The sequence below is a fragment of the Coffea arabica genome, chromosome 4c (genome assembly GCF_036785885.1).
Source record: "Coffea arabica cultivar ET-39 chromosome 4c, Coffea Arabica ET-39 HiFi, whole genome shotgun sequence".
Taxonomy (NCBI): Eukaryota; Viridiplantae; Streptophyta; class Magnoliopsida; order Gentianales; family Rubiaceae; genus Coffea; species Coffea arabica.
In genome coordinates, this window is record NC_092316.1 from 7,770,942 (window position 1) to 7,789,382 (window position 18,441).

Below are 18,441 nucleotides of genomic sequence, written 5' to 3' on the forward strand. Positions count from 1 at the left end.
TGAGTTGAGCTAGTTATGTAGCTAGTTTTGAGTTGCTCCTCGAAAACTTGAAATTTTGATGTAAATGAATTCAAGTACTTTTGAAGGGTACAATTGAACCTTTTTCATGTATATATGGCATGTATATATATGTCCTTATCAAGTCTTGGATAAACTGCATTATGTGTTTATGCGAGTACCAGAATCGAGGCAAAGGAAGCACTTGTATTATGTTAATTGTGTGACTAGATGGTACATAATTTGTATAGTTTAGATTTGGATTCGTTTATGTAATAGTTGAGCTAGGGTGATTGTGCGGAATTGGAATGGATGGATTCGACCGTGTACGGTTTAAATTTGGATTGCCTTTTGTGTAATAGCTTAGTAGCAGGGTTTGTAATGAATGATTTGACTTGGATGGATGTACGTGTACATTCCGCTGCGTTTATGAGATATAATTCTTGGAAATTTGATGTATATATTTGAATCTTGTATTGAAGTTTTTGGAGAACTGTAGTGATTGACGGAGTCCTGGCGAGAGCTGGGCAGGCGGCCCGTTGACCCCTCTGGTTCGCCTTAGGGGAAAATGGGGTCGTTACAATATCCAAACAAATTCAATGTTATCAATTGGAGTACGATGCAAAGTGAGAGTAGGGCATAAATTTAAGGGGCACAAAATGAAATTAGTATTTTTGACAAATAAAGAAGCACGAACTTTTGAAGCTTATTGGTATTTCCAGAAAAATAAAAATCTTCTTAACGTCGTCGGACAAGAAACAATTACCGCCCTCGTTCCTCCGTCCGGTAGCTTTTACTTTTCCTCTTCCCCTTCCTCTTACGGTCACTACCACACTACTACGACCTTTCCTGCTCTTAGTTAACATTGACGGGTCCTCTGTTCTCTGTAACCAGTATTGAAGGTAACTTGTCCTAGTTAATTTGATCGTAACTCTACGTTATATACTAGAATAATTGATAAATGTTCTGTCTTGAGCTTTTGTGGATGGTTATGCCGGGCTATTCTTGATGCATACTAAGTATTTGAATAAATGCTGCAGCTAACTAGTATGATTTGCTTGTATTGCTGTCGTCGGATTACTCTTTTTTTGTTAAAAATGCTTCATTTCTTGGCTTGCTGCATGCCTCCCTCAAGCCCCATTACCTCCATCATCCTGCAACATATTGATAAAAACTGACGCAGCTACTTTCACTTTCTTCAGTTTCTTTTCTTTACATGTTATAAACCAGTCAAAATTTTAGCGGTTGCACTGTTAATTCTCATAGGATTAATGAATATAGACAAATCATTTGACAGAGGCTGTTTTTGGATGAAGGACGAGGGCCTAGCGCTGTTCTTTTGGTATCGGATGAATGTGGTGGAATAAGGTTGTGAAACTTAGTGGTTATGGTGTCCGGCATTACTCGAGGTCCAAAAAGGTCCAGCCTCCACGGGTGATACGAGTAACGAACAATGTAGCCCATCTGGGCCGCCCAAGAAAGGGACCAAAACCTCGCCAGCTCCTATCTCTGCCCCCATTTCCGGGTCACCCTTTGCCTGGAAGGAACTCGTCCACCGGTCACGTCACTGCCATTAGCTGGCTCAAGTATTATTTTGATGACATACCTGGCGATGTCGTTCAATCTCACTTCAACAAGGGCCTTGTCAGTATAACGCTCTCATGTTCACTTTTTCCTTTTTTTTATTATTATTGTTTAATTTTCCCCTCTTGTTCACCTTTTTCATTTGTCACTTGACACCTTTACTTTAAATTGTTCTCTTGCAGGTGCAGATGGAAAGCCTTGATTCCACTATGTCCTCGAAGAGTCAGGGAATGCAAACAAAATCGACGAGGAAGGTACTGCTGTTCATATGATCTACTCACCTGTTAGCCTTAACTCATACATTTAGAGGCAGAAAATTCAAGCCATTCATGCTCTCCAACTTTCTTTTTTGTTTCCTCAGCTTATTGCTATTTTTCATTAATTTTCTCTAAGTTTTCAGTTTAGTTTGAGTGTCATCTCATTGTATAATGATTCATAGATTAATCACAATGAGGCCATGGAGCCAGGGGCAAGAGTGTCTGTACCTGTTTCTGTTGCTGAAGCTAAGATTTCCAAGAGGTTTGACATCATACCAAGTGGGACTCTATACCCAAATGCAGATGAGATAGAGTATTTGCAAAGACTTGTAAAATACAAGGCATATTCATCTATTCATCTACTGATGTATTTGTCTATTTCTATTTGAGTTAAGTGCATGGATTAGATATTTGTTGATTCTAGTGAATGAAAATAAATGCAACTACGTTTTTTGATGGTTGAATTCCTTTGAACCCAGTGACCATGAAGAAAATTTAAAATCAAGGGCTTTATGGATCCCGTCTTGTGCATTACCCTGCATGCTTTTTATTTTGTTCTGCATTGGTGGAATATTGGCGCTATGGTTTGAAAAATCTAGATCTTTTGTGCATTCTAAATAACTGGCTGAACTAATATCTGCCGGAAAATATGCCAGGACTCTGCTATACTTGTGCTGAATAAGCCTCCTAAGCTGCCAGTGAAGGTTAGGATCTCCCATGCTCTTTGCTGTGTTAAAGTGCTGTCCTTGATTCATTTCCTATTCTTCCTATTCTAATATACATGGTTTGGCAATAGGGTAACCTGCCAATTCACAACAGCATGGATGCGTTGGCTGCCGCTGCATTGTCATATGATTATGATGAAGGCCCTAAATTGGTAGGTTAAATGTTGGCTGATTGCTTTGAGTTCTCTTGACCAACTTGACAATTCCTTATATGTATTCTTAAGTCTTTTGTTTTTGCAAATGATGGTGGTTCAAAAGTTAAATCATGACAAGTGACAAAAATCATTAATGTTACACATGCTTGCTTGTTAGCCTTCCAAGCTCTTGATAGGTCGTCTACTTGAAATGATGGATTTATTCATCACGAACGGTATAACTGTTATTGCTGGAATATGCCTTTATAGGGTCTAGTAAATAAATTCAAGTTGGTATTACCTTGGTCTTCAGGATGATGAATCTTTAAATTAAAACCTATTTCTCAATATTATCAAATAGCAATCTTTCTTTCATTTTCAGAAGGAAAAAGCTCTTTCATTTGCATGTTTAGGTGCATCGTCTTGACAGAGAAAGCAGCGGCCTCCTCCTGATGGGCAGAACAAAGGAAAGCATTTCCTATCTCCATTTATTGTTCAGTGACATAAATAAGGCCAAATCCTTGTCTAAGGTAGTCTAAGAGCTACTTGTTATGGATTGATAGATGTTAAATCATTCCTTATCTTTGCTTCTAGCTTTCTGTACCTATTTTTTGCAAATTTCTCCCCCATGTATTCAAGGGGTTGCACTGTTACTCATGAAAGCGTGCTTCTTGAGTCGCATAGGGTCTCATGAACTGGTTTTACTATTCTTGCATCTTGATACATTAAACATTCGACCTTTAGGGTTGGGGTGATGCTTGTGAGTCAACATATCAACGGTATTGGGCACTAGTCATAGGTTCCCCTAAAGAGAAGGAAGGTCTAATTCATGCACCTATTACAAAGGTTCTCTCTCTCTCTCTCTCTCTCTCTCTCTCTCTCTCTCTCAAGTCTCAATTATCGTCTACAGAATATCTGTGTATTAGACAAACTTGGTGATGCTTTTGCTTTCTTTCTTCACTGCAGGTAATGCTTGATGATGGGAAGACTGAAAGGGTTATAGTGGCGAATCGTTCAGGCCTTGAAGCTTTCCAAGAGGCCATAACTGAATATAGGGTGCTTGGTCCTATTATTAATGGGTGCTCATGGATTGAATTACGTCCACATACAAGCCGGAAGCATCAGGTATTATTCCCCGTTGCTTCTTTCTTTAGTTAAAGCCTACAACCTTTATTGCTTATTCAGAAATGAGATTTGTTAGATTGATGGAAATAATTCAGTTCCCTATCCTAGGGTCAGAGTTAAGACTTGTTTAATTGTGTTTCAAAAGTAAGGATCACTCTTTGCCTGCTGATCTCAACTGTATGCTTCTACCTGACAATGAGAGTTCAGATAATGATAACATGAACTATTTTACTTCTTCAGACAACTGTAAAAATGTGCTTCTCATTTTTTTTTCTCATTGAGTTTTGTACGTTTGATTAGATCTTGTGAGTTATCTCATCTTTGGTCCAATCCTTTTAATTGTTAATAGCACTTACAGAAAAAAAGGTAGATGTATGATTAGCTTTTTGAAGAAACAGATATTAATGGGAAAGATGAAGCTTTGGCAGTAATTCCATAAATAGACAAGTTGGATAAAGGCCACTAATTGATGTTCCCGTGGAGTAGCATCGTCCTTAAGTGCTCTGATATTCCAACTTCTGCATGCAAACATTTTGTGGCTCTCTATTCCCTGAGCAGCTTTGCCTTCGTCTAACACCTTATTGTACACATGAATACCTAATTTGGAAACTTAAACAATCCAATCTTGCCTCTGGATGCCTCGTCTGGACCATTAAAGAAAGTACTTGCAAGTGCTGTTATATTGCAGATGCTTACACGTAATATCATTAGCTTGACCTATAATTGCTAGAGGCCTACAGTCTGAATGGTTTGCCTCTGCAATGTTATTATTTCAACGTACCTCTGTGGAAAGCTTACTGTGGGAATTGTACATTATCTGACTTTGTTCTTCTTTCTTCAGCTTCGTGTGCACTGTGCTGAAGCTCTTGGTACTCCAATTGTGGGTGACTATAAATATGGCTGGTTTGTTCATCACAAATGGAAGCAAATGCCTAGAGTAGATTTTGAGCCAAACAGTGGGGAACCCTATAGATTGCGAAGGCCAGAAGGTTTGGATGTTCAGAAAGGGAGTGTCTTGTCTAAGGTTCCCCTACTTCATCTGCATTGTCGAGAGATGGTACTTCCAAACATTGAAAAGTTTCTTGAAATCCATACAAGTAAAGGCAGTAATTACCAGTCAAAACTCAAGTACAGCTCAAAACCAGATGTCCTTCGTTTTGTCGCACCGATGCCATCTCACATGAAAATTAGTTGGAATCTCATGTCATCTTATTTGATATGATAATGACAAAACTTGCCTTCACTCTAAACTAGTAAATCTATGGGAGCCTGCTTATTTGCATGTTGTTCCTTTGTTTTGTATTCTTTTCCAATTTGTGAAAGCATGTGATGGTGTTCCTGAGGAGTTTGTTTCAAGCAGACTGTCAGAGCCATGGAGAAATGTTATGAAAGAACAGCACATTTCTAGTTCAAAGAGTTTCTGATATGAGCGCATGATACCTTAGGTTGATGAAGCATATTGGCCTCCTTTTTAATCTTGTACATGAAAAGAATATCCTGTTTTATCAAAAGAACGTGTTTGCACCATGTAGATGTAGTTTTCTAAATTATACCTACTTCCAAAATGACTTCATGACTTTGTATACGTGTACTTTAGTTTAATTTTGCCAAACCATCATTTGCTTCTTCAAATTCTCAATATGACCGTGGCAAATTCACAGCGCCGCAACCTTACTAACTTTTTATTAACTTCTATTAAAAGTTAGCGTAATTCAAGGAATATAAAACAGTGCTGCAAGTAGAAGCATTTTGCACCAGTGAGAGGAATATCCTGTGGTTCACTGTGACATAAAGCCAGGCAATATCCTCCTAGACAGCTATTTAACGGCTCATGTAAGTTAAGATATTGCAGCAGCCACATCTACGAGAATGTTGATTCTCTGAATAATGTTTAAGCCATTATGGTGCCTTTCAGATTTTGGATGTAACCACTCCTCTAGGCTCCCATTTGTCATGAAGGGATATACTATAGCTTTGAAATCATTACCCTGGAAATCAGAACTTGAACATGCTGTTATTACCTTGACAAGGTTGCGGTGCCTTGTATGTCTCAAGGCTTGGCATTCAGCCATGAAGCTCTTAGAAGCATCTGGCAGATGGAGGTGCAGTACTTTGACAGCTATTACTGTTTCATCTGGACTAAGAGTTCCCTTGTCTACAGTTCCAAAACTACCTGAATCAATCAAGTTTTCTGAAGAGAATCCTCCTGTTGCATCATGGAGCAATTTATAGGAAACACTTGGATAGATTTGCCTGGAACTAGATGACACATCAGATTGTTTCTTAGAAACATCATAGATTGTTTCTTGGCAAGAGTGAGAGGAATATGATTGAAGCCACCCCAACTAGCGTCAGTGTCAACTTGAGAGAGAGAGTGCTTCTTGTGTACTTTTTCTGGATCTTGCAAGAGGCAATTTGGCAAATGCACTTCTTGGATCCCACCACAAAGCTTGGGTTCCCTAGCACTTCTACTGCACTACCATTAGCAAATACTCCTTCTGTGGGGATCTTACCTTCTAAATTATTGAATGACAAGTTAAGGTAGACCAGAGAAGAAAGATTCATAAAGAAAGGTGGAACTTGGCCAGAAAGGTTTTTGCAGGAGAGATCTAGATACTGAAGAGATAGCGGACCCCCAAAATAAGGTATCGTCCCTTGGAGTGAATTATTCTGCATGTAGAGAATTGTTACAGCCGATAATTTTCCCATGCTGATTGGTATGTTACCAGAATACCTATTGTAGGAAAAATCAGCATAAACAAGATTGCTCAAGTCTCCAATATCCGGGGGTATGGAACCAGTCAGGGAATTGTAAGAGAAATTTACTGCTCCTAAGTGTTGTAATCTGCATCAGTTGTACAGGTAGTCTGCCACTCAGATTATTCTGTGAAAGGTCTAAACTTTGCATCTCTAAACAATTTCCCAAGGTTAAAGGTAGACTTCCCTCAAGGTTGTTGGTGGCAGTATAAAAATTTATCAGCTCTGTTAGGTTGCCAATGGAAGACGGAATCTCACCTGTAAACTGGTTTGAACTTAAAGCAAGTGTTCCCAGGTTTGAAGTCGTCCAATTGAAGCTGGAATAATTCCAGTCAGATGATTACTGCTCACGTAAAGTGTATTCAGATTTATGAGATTACCTATCTCTTTAGGTAGGCTTCCACTGATGCTATTGTTTTCAAAGTAAAGTCTCATCATTGAGTGGAGAGATTGGTTATTGAGCTGGGTAAGATGCCTCCGAATTGGTTGTCACCAAAATGCAGGAATAATAAATTGCTACACTTTGTCAAAGTGGATATGAACTTCCAATCATCAGGTTGGCCACTTCCCAAAAGATTGAAACCAACATTGATCCACTGAATATTAGCCAAGCTACCAAAACTCAAAAGGTACTTGTCCTGTGAATTGATTCCCAAGAAGTTCAAGTTGCAAAAGGTTTCAAGCATTAGAAAATGAATATGGAATCTGCCCAGTGAAAAAATTAGCTGCCAAATAGATCCTGTCAAGATTCGGCCAAGAAAGGCCAATGTAAGCCTGTGAACTTGTTGTCCATCAGGGCAATGAATCTGAGAGATGACATATTATAAAGTGCAGGAGGAAATTCACCGTAAAGATTGTTATCTGATAGCCCAAGTGCCGCTAAATCTCTAAGCTGAGATATGGAACCTGGAACTTCACCCTGCAAATGGTTGTAAGACAAGTACAGCACCCGGAGAGCTGCAAGATTTCCAATAGAAGCTGGAATACTTTCTGTGAGATTGTTTCCAAGATAGAGTTGCCTGAGGTTTACTAAGTAGCCAAGTTCATATGGTATCTGTCCAACAAAGTAGTTGTGATCCAGTACAAGAGCCGTGAGGTTGGAACATTGTGACAAATTTGCAGAAATATGCCCTCCAAGAAAATTGAAGCTCATATTCAGGTATTGAAGCCTGAATAAGTTGCCCACCTTGAAAGTAGTTGTCAGACAGGTCAAGAGAGCGTAGAAAGACAAATTTCCAAGATGAGGTGAGATGGTTCCACTCAACTTCAGTCCTTGGAGATTCAGACTTGTTACTCTTTGGTGTTTGAGGCCGCAAGCAACACCAGCCCACTTGCAAATATGGAGAGAATTGTTCCAAGATGCCAAGGCACCTAGAGAATCTTCAGTTATTTCTGTCTTGAAAGCCAGCAATGAAGCTCTATCTGTCTCATTTCCAAGTGTGAAAGCAGTAGTATACTCTAGAAATTTCATGCTAAGCAATAAAAGAATGATGGAGGAAACAGTGAAAGATGAACACTTGCTAATGCTCAGCATGTAAGCCTCCATTTTCAAGTGGAAGAATGTATGCTAATGATGAAAGAATTGCTTCTTCACTGGCTTGTGTTGCCACATACTAATTATTGGCAACAAATAAATAATAGTCCAAATCATAAGGTGAAAACACTGTCTGTCTTAGGAGCTTAATATAACTCATCTAATTGATTTCAACTCATCAGAAACTGAACAAAGCTATACATACATCACAAGCAACTTAGTTGATATCATTATGTAGTTGACTTATAGATGTGAAAATGAAAAGGGAATATATCATCCCTTCCAACTTCCAAGTACTTTCTTCCTTGCAGTTTTGATGATGCAGGAGTTGATTCTTGACTTAAGGTCAGGAAATTCATTCTCAACAAAGAATGCTCCTGAACCAATCTGTTGAGGGCCTGCATTTTCTCCGCTCGCATATGCTAGCCCCATGTTAAGCTAGTTTACTATTACTAAAAGATTGTAAAACAAAAGTATCCTCCTTTGAAACCCGCCGATGGACAGTCAGACAACCAAACGTAATCTAGTCAAGGGTCCATTTGCTTCCCCTTCCTCTTCTTGAAGAAGGTTTTTTTTTTTTTTTTTTTTTTGGCAACTCTATTAAACCTGAGCTTTTTCCTTGCAAGTACTTGGTAACTGGCTTAACATGGCTAAATTTGATCGTTGCCTGAACTCCAGGGATTTCATAATTTATTGAAAGAGGGGACATGAGTAGGGGTGGCAATTTTCGACACGACCTGAAAACACGATACGAACCTAACACGAAATTAATGGGTTTGGGTTGAGGTTTCGGGAATTCGGGTCAGAATCGGGTTGAACCCGATGAACCCGAAAAGAAAATAAGTCGATTTCGGGTCAACCCGTGGTGACCTGATATGACCCGTTTACGAATTAAAAATAATTTAATAAACATAAAAATAATTTTATCTAACTAAACTAAGTTATTCTTTTTTTCAAAGGCATTAATTACTTAATCCTAAATGAATTTGTTTAATTTGTGTGAAGTTGAAATTATTATATTTGGACAAATAATATATTATATTATTTTTTACTTTTATACTGTTTTAATTTATTTTATATTTTGTTTGGGATAAAACACTTTTACGGTGTTTAATTTATTTTAGATTTGGTTTGGAATTATTTATTTAAATTTTTATTACTTGATTATGTAATTAGTTTTGTGAGAAATTAATTTTATTAGAAATTACAGTGATAAATTAATAAATTAAAATTAAATTTCGAGTCATTTCGGGTCGACCCGCCAACCCGTCAACCTGAAATTTTCGAGTTCGGGTCAGTATACCTGACCCGTCACGGGTTGACGGGTCGGGTTCGGGTCAACAGATTTTCTGTCGGATCGGGTCAGACCCGACCCGCCAACCTGATTTGGACCCGAATTGCCACCCCTAGACATGAGCATGTTTTTGAGTATTTGATCCTATGTTCTCTTGTGACCATTAGGGGGCTCCTCATGGTACAATTACCCATCCATGAGAACCGTACAACTACCAGCTCTTCGTTCATTTTCCGTACCTGTTGATCAAAATTTTGAGTAACTCGCCTAGTTTTTCTTGAATAATATCATTAAAAATAATAAATGTGGTTGATTTCATACATTTCACTCTTCATTTTCTTGGTTTTTCAAACTCGTGATATTTTGTTTTTCTCGAAAGTATACGCCAGATTGTATTTTGACCAGAAAAGCATACACGCAGTATTCAAATGGCATTCGAATCAAATATTTATCATTGAACTGCAAACCAAAAGTTTCCATAGTTAAATCAACTTTGAATCTTTGCAAGAACATCAATCTTTACAAAAACGAGGAGAAAAGCCCGAGCATACTAACTCCTTCCATCTTCGTGTTGTACAATTTCGTATTCAGCTTAGTGTTACAAACCATGTGCAACTTCTCTACAGCAGCAGACAAAAATGCATAACCATTTATAGTTAATACCCTTGATTTGCCAGATAAACATGTAATCATCTAATATCCCTTGTTACAGTTGCGCCATCTCAAGAAGAAAAGACCCACTTCAAAATTGGCCTAATGGGGCATCACAAAATGGCAAGACACAGGTCAAAAGTCTCACTAGCATGCTCGAAAATCCAGAAAAAGACGTAATTTCTGGGAAAGCAGCTCTCGCGTTCCATAAAGAACCTTACTGCTGCTTATCCAGTCTTTCTCAAGATGTCCTGCTTTAGCACTATTCAGCATCTCGTCATCGAAAGCAGACACAATGCAATAAATGGAAGTTCTCAGTATATCAGCCATTGCATATGCCTTCATATAGATAGGGCTACCTCTTCTTTTCTCGCTAAGACCCACAGCAGAATCTCGGCTTGCTGTGCCCATTTGGGCCCATTTAATTCCAGCAGCACCCATCAAATGATGAGAAGACTGTATATTGGTCTTCTTCCCCATGAAAGTTTCAACAACCAATAATGCAGACAGCAATGTTGAGATAACAGCAGTGTTGTTCCCAGACAGCTGAGCAACACCAAATCGGTCCTCCTTGCGTGAACTTGCAGTCAATGAAGCTACTATCCGAGCACACCATGCACATAGCTGCGTACAGTTAACAAGAGCAATTAGCATTTCAAATAGAAGACATTCACAGGAGCTGCTTCGATTCTTCCGACAATACCTCTGGTTTAGAAGAAAAGAGCCATAATAACATTTGAGCAGATTCAATCTGTCAATTAACTGCCATGCTAATGAGCCACTAATACATAATTATATGTTTTCCTTTCCTTTGCCCTTCCAAGTGCTACTACACAAAGCACATGTTCTCCTTTCCTAAGCCTTTGCTGTAAATTTTTTCCCCCCATCCTGGACTTTGGATTTAATATTATTGATCTTTCCCCGTTAAGAGACGTATGTGTTTGTTTAGTGTCTTGATAGCATATCATTTCTTGAGTCAAAAACACGGGGCCTATGTATGGTTTTCTTGAGTAAAAATTGACCACTTTAAATCTCAAGAGTTATTAGTTCAAACTTCAAACAGTTAAAATTGATTATCATTTTGAAGAGACATAATCAGCAATAACACAAATTTATGAATATTGGCCTAAATGGAAAGTCTATATTTATATCAAATTTCAACAACAATTTGAGAATAATACCATATTCAGCTGAAATTTAAAATTCCAATAAGAGAAACTCCCCCCAAGTTTAGTATACAGGTCATTTAAAACCTAATCATAATATGCAGCTCTGTATCATGTCCTTTTGGTTTACTAGTATATCAATCTTAAAGGCTTCAAAAATCTAATAAAATCCAAATCACACATTAATATGGGAAATAACATAAGCATGCAAAGCAAATAGATAAGGTAAAACCATGTAACTAGATTAGTATATAACTGGGAAACAAAGATAACCTGGAAATCATTAAATGATTCATGTAGTCTTGAATCTCCAAGTCTGTCAGTCGGTGAGCGCAATTGATCAGATAGATAGGCAGATTTCTCACCTAGTGAGCTCTCTAGACCTGCACCCAAATTCAGTGCGAGTTGCTCCAGAGGCCTCAAGCATACAGAGATAACTCTTCTGTAAGTCTCTCCAGTTTCTTCAAAGAATGCAGCTCGGCGCCAGGTATCAACATTTCTCTCACAGACCATACAGAGATCAAGATAAGCCAGATACTGCAAAAGAGATTTTGGAGTACTCTCCTCCAGTGCAGCTAAAAGATACTCACTTGGATTTGTTTCAGCTGCAGCTGATCCTTTTGGGGGTGCAAATATGAACCTCTTAGTATGTAGTATCTGTATAGTAAGAGGAATTTCATTGGTCGCAAGTACTTATAGTTGACCTACTTCAGATGATATGCAATAGCACGGCCAAGATTTGATGTATTATCGACAAACAAAAACTTGGGTGGCTGAAAACAAGTAAATTACCTGATGCAAATGGTGACTTAATTCCCAACAGAGAAACACCAAAAAAGTTCCAATATAGAAGATAATCTGTTGAGCAATATATTTTCCAATAGCAAAATTGCTTCCATACTCATCAGGAAGGAAGAATAACACCACTGATGAAAAGAAGTAGGCGGCAGTTGAAAGTTTCAAAGCTTGCCCAAAAGCAGAAGGAAGACCCATCTTAAAACTGAAGAACAAAGGGCGCTGTACACAGACAGAAAAAAACAATGTGAAGTTGCAATTAGAGAAGAAGAATAATCATATGCACTGGCTATACAACTATATGCCAACTCATACCCAATGCCGCCTAGAAAGCATTAAAAAGTAAAAGATAATTACAATATAAGTGAATGTCAGAACAACAATTTACTATGCCTTCTAAAAAGAGCCAAAAAAAAATTTGCAACACTGATAGCAAATTTGGAAATGCATCAGCATTTGGACATAAAAAATAAATCAACTAAACTTAAGTGATCATAGCCTTTTTTTTTTCACGTCAAAACATGTTTTCTTCTCAAGGAATGAACAGCCAGAGACAAAAAAATCAATACAAATGAGGTAACTTCAACTCCAATTGCTAAATTCTTAACAAAATTGAGTATCCACCAATAGACCTCTGCAGTTACTTGAACAGAGAAGTACTATGCTTATATTTACAACATCAATATTTAAACTTCCTTTACAGCTAATATGTCTTCCAACTAATAAACTGAACAAAACTTCAATTTCAGGCAAAGTCTCTGTGAATAAAAACATGGCGTTTAACCATCATATTAACAAATTCTATATTTCTTTCAATTTTTTCTCCTATGGTTCTAACTATGGCCTCATGGCCCTAACAACTATCTACACATACAAAATGTGGAGTAGCAACTGCAATAATATCATCTGAAAGCTGCTTTCGAAGAGGATCAGGTGGCTCATGGAGGAAAAAAATATTGCATTTAATTTCACTACTCCCCTCTCAAGCATGTATAGCAAAAGGCCACAAGTCATTTACATTATCTTTCATCTCTAATCTTACAATAAGCAAATAGTTCTACATTAACAAACAAGTTTAACCCCTGTGTACTTTTTCATTTGTCTCCACAAATGGATACTCATTTTACACCTTGATACTAAGGCACAACAGAAAGGAAAGAAAATCAACCAAAAAAATAGCAGAAATAATCAAGCTACTTTTAACATAAAGTACATTGCCGAAACTACAACATTTGTAGATTCCACGGCAAAAAATGTACCATACATCAATAAACCAATTAAAATTCAGAAATGCAGAAACTTTAGACCTTTTTTTTACTAATTACCAAAAATACCTGAACAATAGGAAACTGCAAAACCCATCTCTGCTTATACAAATAATAAACTCCATAAGGCAATCCGATAAGAAAACCCCTAAACCCTAGCATCACAACCACCACACGCCATGGCATCGTCTGATGAAACGCGCCGCTACTCCAACATATCGAAATCAATGCAACAAACCCTGATAGAGCCGAAACCACCAGAAAAAGAGCAAAGCTCAAAGAAAACTTCACGGCTTGCCGAGCCTCAGGCGACAAACTGGGATTATCAGTGTGGACAAAAATCAGCCGAACCGAAGTGAGGAGGAGGTCGAGAGGGGAACCGGGTTTGTGCCGGTGAGGAGAGGAGATGATAAAAAGACTGGTAGAGAAGAGAAGGAGGGACACGTGGAAGGCGAGGAAAGAGAATAGGGAGTGAAGGATTGAGGGGGAATTTTTGGAGCGGAAGGGGTAAAGAAGGAGGGTTTTGACGAGGAGCAAAGAGATTGTGGAGAGGATTGATTGCCATATGAGAAATGAGATGAAGCGATGTTTGATGACAGTCGTGGTGGTGGATGTGGTGACGCCGCCGTTCTTGGGTTTGAAAAGTGAGGTTTGGACGGCTGTGGAGAGTGACATGGCGGCGGATTAAGGTGGCGTTAAGACAGAGCCACCAAGAGTGTGGGCGGTGGGGTTTTCGGGGGCTTTGTGCGGGGTTTGGTTTGGTCTTCTTCTTGCATAGATCATGGATGTGAATTTTGGGGAGGAATATAGGCGGGAAAATAGAGGTAAATGAAAAGGTTAAAAAAAGGAAATAAGAGTAATATTAAGGATAGGAATTTACGTGTTTTGTAAATATATTTTTCAAATTTTTTATCTCTCATATATATTGCTATACTATATATATATATTGCTATAATATATTTTTTTATAAAAAAAATCTAAAAAATAGTAATCCAAACGAGCATGAAAGCCTTTGCACATTGAATGAAATGGAATTCATTTGAATTGAATGATTATTTTGAATTATAAATAAATGAAATTGGTAGAATAAATCAATTTCTAGCATGTAAACATTTGCCACAAGTAAGAACTTTTATGAGAACTTCACTACTACTTAATTGTTAACTTATGCACTATTAACTTTGAAACATACAAACATACATTTTTGTTTTAATAGTGAGAGCATTGGATAACAAATTATTTCAAATAATATTTCGTTTGTATTATAAATATATATATATTAATTTACCTTTTTATCTCATATACATCACATCACAAAAACTGTTACAGTAATTATTTTAAATAATATGCTATCCAAACACACTCATTAATATTTGTATACTTCTTTCTTTGTTAGAAAAAATATCGACATCCATACAAGTCATGAAGTCAATCAAAGTCGCATTATTGTTATGTACAATTTGATTTATCATTTCTTTCATCCAAATTCAAGCTTAAACTGATTTTTATTTGTTTATTTGCATTGAAATTGATCCTCATCTATTTATGCAACGATTGTGCTCTTTTCGTCTCACTAGATAGTGGTTATTAGTGGCGCATTGTTGCATTAGATGGCCGAAAATTTTTCTGCATATCCATCCCCTTTTTCTTATTTCACATACAATAAATCACTATATTACATTTTTTTATAAAAAAAAATCTAAAAAATATCAATCCAAACCAGAAAATAAAAGAATCCCTTATGATTATGACACAAATTCAAATGTGGATCCATCAATAAAAGCTTCGTCCCCACAAGGCATGACCATTTGGTTAGATGAAGCAAATTGACCGCTTGACCTCGAAATTGAGCAGAAACTTCGAGTATTCATTATTTTGCTTGACATTATTGGTCACAGTATTGTCCATATTAAATTGGTCAAAAAAGGCGAAGATTTGACTTATATGGTTGGAGTATAAGATTGACTATGTAATATTATTAATAATTTAAAAAGGGGGATGGGGGTGAAGTGGGGGAGCGGGGGCATTCTCGAGATGAACGGTGTCGTATTGAAGTCCATTAGTGTGTACTTTGTATTAACTGAATTCCATTTACATCTCTCATTCATGCACGCATAACGATTTGGACATATGAATTTGGCTGGGACCATGAAAAAAGAAACATGTTTCTTTAATATGATTGAGGCATTTTTCTCTCTCATATAGTTGAGAGTTTATATAGCAACGTAGCAACATTGGGCTAAGAGACAAACAAGTGCAGCAACAAGAATGGAAGGAAAATTCTTTTCACTCATTTTTCTTTGCTTGTTTCCTGCAATTTCTACACTTGAAGCCAATGATGTTGAGGCCAATAAAGGGTGCATTGAGATTGAAAGAAAAGCACTGATCAAGTTCAAAGAAGGGCTAACTGATCCTTCTAATTTTCTATCATCTTGGACTGGTGATAACTGCTGTTCATGGAAGGGCATAAGTTGCAGCAATGAAACAGGCCATGTGGTGAAGATTGAACTCCAGAACTATGAATGTTTCAATGATGCTGGAAACTACTATGGAAGCAACCAAAACGCATCGTGTCTTGGCGGCCAGATAAGTACATCTTTGCTTGATTTGAAATACTTGGATCACCTTGATCTGAGCTTGAACAGTTTCCAAATTCCGATCCCAGAATTCTTGGGTTCACTTGGAATGTTGAGTTACCTGAATCTGTCGCTTGCAGCATTCACTGGAATGATACCTCAACATCTTGGAAACTTGTCGAATTTGCGCTATCTTGATCTGAGCTCTGATTCTTCCCTGCAGTCTAATGATTTGTATTGGCTCTCTAGTCTGACTTCTCTGGAGTACCTTAATATGGAAAGTGTCAACTTAAGTTTGGCTTCAACTCATTGGCTGCAAGTTCTCAATCCCATTCCTTCTTTGTCAGAAGTACACTTGGTTTCTTGCGAACTTCAGAACCTGCCTCAATCTCTACACACTGTCAATTTTACTTCCCTCTCTGTCCTAGAGCTCACAGGAAACAGATTCAAGTCACCAATCCCTCGGTGGTTTTCTAACCTCAGCACCCTGGTTCAGCTTGACTTAACAATGAGTGAGATCACAGGAGATGTAAGTGCAGTTATTGGAGACCTAACCACGTGCTGCAAGAATAGCTTAGAGGAGCTGATCTTGGCAGGTAATCAAATAAGTGGACACATACCTCATTCTCTTGGGCTCCTTAAGAAACTAAAATTCCTTGATCTTCTTCTTAACTTCATTTCTGGTCCAATTCCGGAGACTGTTGGAAACTTGACCAATTTGGAGTCGTTGGATCTATCTTACAATCAAATGAATGGCTCATTGCCTGAAAGCATCAAAATGCTCACAAAATTAGCCTCGTTAGGTCTGTTGCAGAATAGTTGGCAAGGGATCCTATCCGAAAATCAACTTCAAAGTCTCGGAAAACTAGAATATTTCACCATCTCATCTTCAAACAAAAGTTTCACGATAAATGTGAGTTACAATTGGGTTCCTCCTTTTAGTCTTAAAGACATTGAAATCAATGACTGCCTATTGGGTCCTAAATTTCCAGCATGGCTGAAGACTCAGAAGCAGCTCTCAACAGTCATCCTTACTAATGTGGGCATTTCAGAGGCAATATCTGATTGGCTTTGGGGATTGAGTCAACTTCGCTGGTGTGACCTGTCCAATAACCAAATCACAGGAAGTTTTCTCCCTTCACTTGAATATCCTTCGCCTGCACTCCAGAAATCAACCTTTAATCGCTCAAATAGTTCTTTTACATCCTGGCATAAGCTATATAATCTAAATTTGGCAGGCAATTTACTTTCTGGACCAATACCTGCAAACATTGGTCAAGTATTGGCATCTGTGAGTATGCTTAATCTCTCTGGGAACTTCTTGGATGGTCGTATCCCTTCGTCAATAGGTAGAATGAGGAACTTAATTTCACTAGATCTATCAAACAATCAACTTTCAGGCAGGATACTAGACAACTGGAGGCATTTAAAAAAGCTACTAGTTCTAGATTTGTCCGCGAACCATCTCTCCGGAACTGTTCCTGGTTCAATATTTCTATTGCCTGAACTACAGAAATTGAAGTTAAATGACAACCACCTTTCTGGTGATCTCTCAAATTACCAAATAAACAATGCAAGCATCTTGCAATTTCTTGATCTTGGAGGGAACAGATTTGCAGGGAAGATACCAAAATGGCTAGGGGGAAGCCCTCTAGCACTATTTGAGTTACGATTACGGGCCAACAGGTTCAGTGGCAGCATTCCAGAAGAAGTATGCAATCTTATATATCTCCACATATTGGACATTGCAGCCAATTATCTGTCTGGATCGATCCCAGCATGCCTAGGCCAGTTGGTACATATGCAGATAGTGCTACCATTTGTTCCAATATCACCAATATCAGCATTCAAAGACATTGCCGAGATGGATTTGGTGGTGAAGGGAAGACAGATGAGATACGGCAAGACGCTCGAACTGGTGAACATTCTTGACCTTTCAAGCAATAATCTATCCGGAGAGATTCCAAAAGAGATAACCAGACTCTTAGCCTTAGGTACCTTAAACCTCTCCAGAAACCAATTGACGGGAAATATACCTGAGGAAATTGGAAACTTGAGGCTGCTGGAAACTCTTGATCTTTCCCATAATCATCTTTCAGGCCCCATACCCCGAAGCATGACTGCCATGACATTTTTGAACTACATGAACTTGTCATACAACAACTTGTCGGGGCAAATTCCTTCAACCAATCAGTTCCAAACCTTCAATGATCCCTCAATCTATGAGGGAAACGTAGGACTTTGTGGCATTCCTCTTCCATCAAAATGTGATGCAGTGAGTGCTGGTGATGCAGAAGACGAAGGCCGCATGAAAGGTCACAGCGTGGAAGAAGATGGTGAAGATAGCACAAAGCTTGAATTCTACATCAGCATGGGACTGGGATTCATATTTGGATTTTGGGGTGTGTTTGGTAGTTTGTACGTATATAAGCCGTGGAGACGAGGCTAACTGCAGTTTGTTGATAAAGTGAGACCGGATGATACTTGTTGCCATTGCGCTGAAGGATGCCTTAGTTACAAAGAAGGTAGCGCAGAGGATATAGGCAATTAGCTCCTATTCCTTTCACTTTTCGATTTGCAA

General features: G+C 38.2%; 4 protein-coding genes across 6 annotated transcripts; 2 read left to right on the plus strand and 2 right to left on the minus strand.

The window, feature by feature from the left end:
• Positions 1–507: 507 nt before the first annotated feature.
• Positions 508–5,236, plus strand: LOC113738822 (RNA pseudouridine synthase 3, mitochondrial). 3 transcript variants are annotated; one of them, XM_027266088.2, is made up of 10 exons: positions 510–899; positions 1,295–1,641; positions 1,764–1,835; positions 2,021–2,179; positions 2,495–2,542; positions 2,635–2,715; positions 3,111–3,227; positions 3,442–3,543; positions 3,664–3,822; positions 4,664–5,236. In XM_027266088.2, the coding sequence occupies exons 2-10, from the start codon at positions 1,351–1,353 to the stop codon at positions 5,042–5,044; spliced, it is 1,410 nt and encodes a 469-aa protein (XP_027121889.1). In that variant the 5' UTR covers positions 510–899; positions 1,295–1,350; the 3' UTR covers positions 5,045–5,236. The 3 variants fall into 3 exon arrangements, with proteins under 3 accessions (XP_027121892.1, XP_027121889.1, XP_027121891.1); XM_027266090.2 differs by having other exon boundaries at positions 1,314–1,641; XM_027266091.2 differs by lacking the exon at positions 3,111–3,227 and having other exon boundaries at positions 508–899.
• A 424-nt stretch (positions 5,237–5,660) lies between these two features.
• On the minus strand, positions 5,661–8,125 carry LOC113738879 (uncharacterized). The gene is made up of 3 exons (XM_027266154.2): positions 7,362–8,125; positions 6,336–6,667; positions 5,661–6,028 (listed from the first exon to the last, which is right to left on the minus strand). The coding sequence occupies exons 1-3, from the start codon at positions 8,123–8,125 to the stop codon at positions 5,661–5,663; spliced, it is 1,464 nt and encodes a 487-aa protein (XP_027121955.2).
• Positions 8,126–9,836: 1,711 nt separating this feature from the next.
• Positions 9,837–14,077, minus strand: LOC113742036 (uncharacterized). Its single transcript, XM_027269719.2, has 4 exons — positions 13,354–14,077; positions 12,017–12,241; positions 11,498–11,881; positions 9,837–10,682 (listed from the first exon to the last, which is right to left on the minus strand). Exons 1-4 carry the CDS (start codon positions 13,957–13,959, stop codon positions 10,206–10,208), a joined length of 1,692 nt encoding a protein of 563 aa, XP_027125520.2. The 5' UTR covers positions 13,960–14,077; the 3' UTR covers positions 9,837–10,205.
• A 1,475-nt stretch (positions 14,078–15,552) lies between these two features.
• Positions 15,553–18,309, plus strand: LOC113740659 (receptor-like protein EIX2). The gene has a single exon (XM_027268200.2). The coding sequence runs from the start codon at positions 15,553–15,555 to the stop codon at positions 18,307–18,309; it is 2,757 nt and encodes a 918-aa protein (XP_027124001.2).
• The last annotated feature ends 132 nt before the right edge of the window (positions 18,310–18,441 follow it).

Bases quoted from the DNA above. Each gene is read 5' to 3' on its own strand.
- LOC113738879 (XM_027266154.2), bottom strand. From the start codon at position 8,125: ATGGAGGCTTACATGCTGAGCATTAGCAAGTGTTCATCTTTCACTGTT. The intron at 6,668-7,361 runs GTTCACAGGCTT...CAACTGATGCAG, and splicing joins ATTGCCCTGATGGACAACAA to ATTACAACACTTAGGAGCAG. The intron at 6,029-6,335 runs GTAAGATCCCCA...ATGATGCAACAG, and splicing joins GTCATTCAATAATTTAGAAG to GAGGATTCTCTTCAGAAAAC.
- LOC113742036 (XM_027269719.2), bottom strand. From the start codon at position 13,959: ATGTCACTCTCCACAGCCGTCCAAACCTCACTTTTCAAACCCAAGAAC. The intron at 11,882-12,016 runs GTAATTTACTTG...CTTACTATACAG, and splicing joins TAAGTCACCATTTGCATCAG to ATACTACATACTAAGAGGTT. The intron at 10,683-11,497 runs GTTATCTTTGTT...AACTGTACGCAG, and splicing joins AATCATTTAATGATTTCCAG to CTATGTGCATGGTGTGCTCG.
- LOC113738822 (XM_027266088.2), top strand. From the start codon at position 1,351: ATGTGGTGGAATAAGGTTGTGAAACTTAGTGGTTATGGTGTCCGGCAT. The intron at 1,836-2,020 runs GTACTGCTGTTC...AATGATTCATAG, and splicing joins AAACAAAATCGACGAGGAAG to ATTAATCACAATGAGGCCAT. The intron at 2,716-3,110 runs GTAGGTTAAATG...TTGCATGTTTAG, and splicing joins ATGATGAAGGCCCTAAATTG to GTGCATCGTCTTGACAGAGA.
- LOC113740659 (XM_027268200.2), top strand. From the start codon at position 15,553: ATGGAAGGAAAATTCTTTTCACTCATTTTTCTTTGCTTGTTTCCTGCA.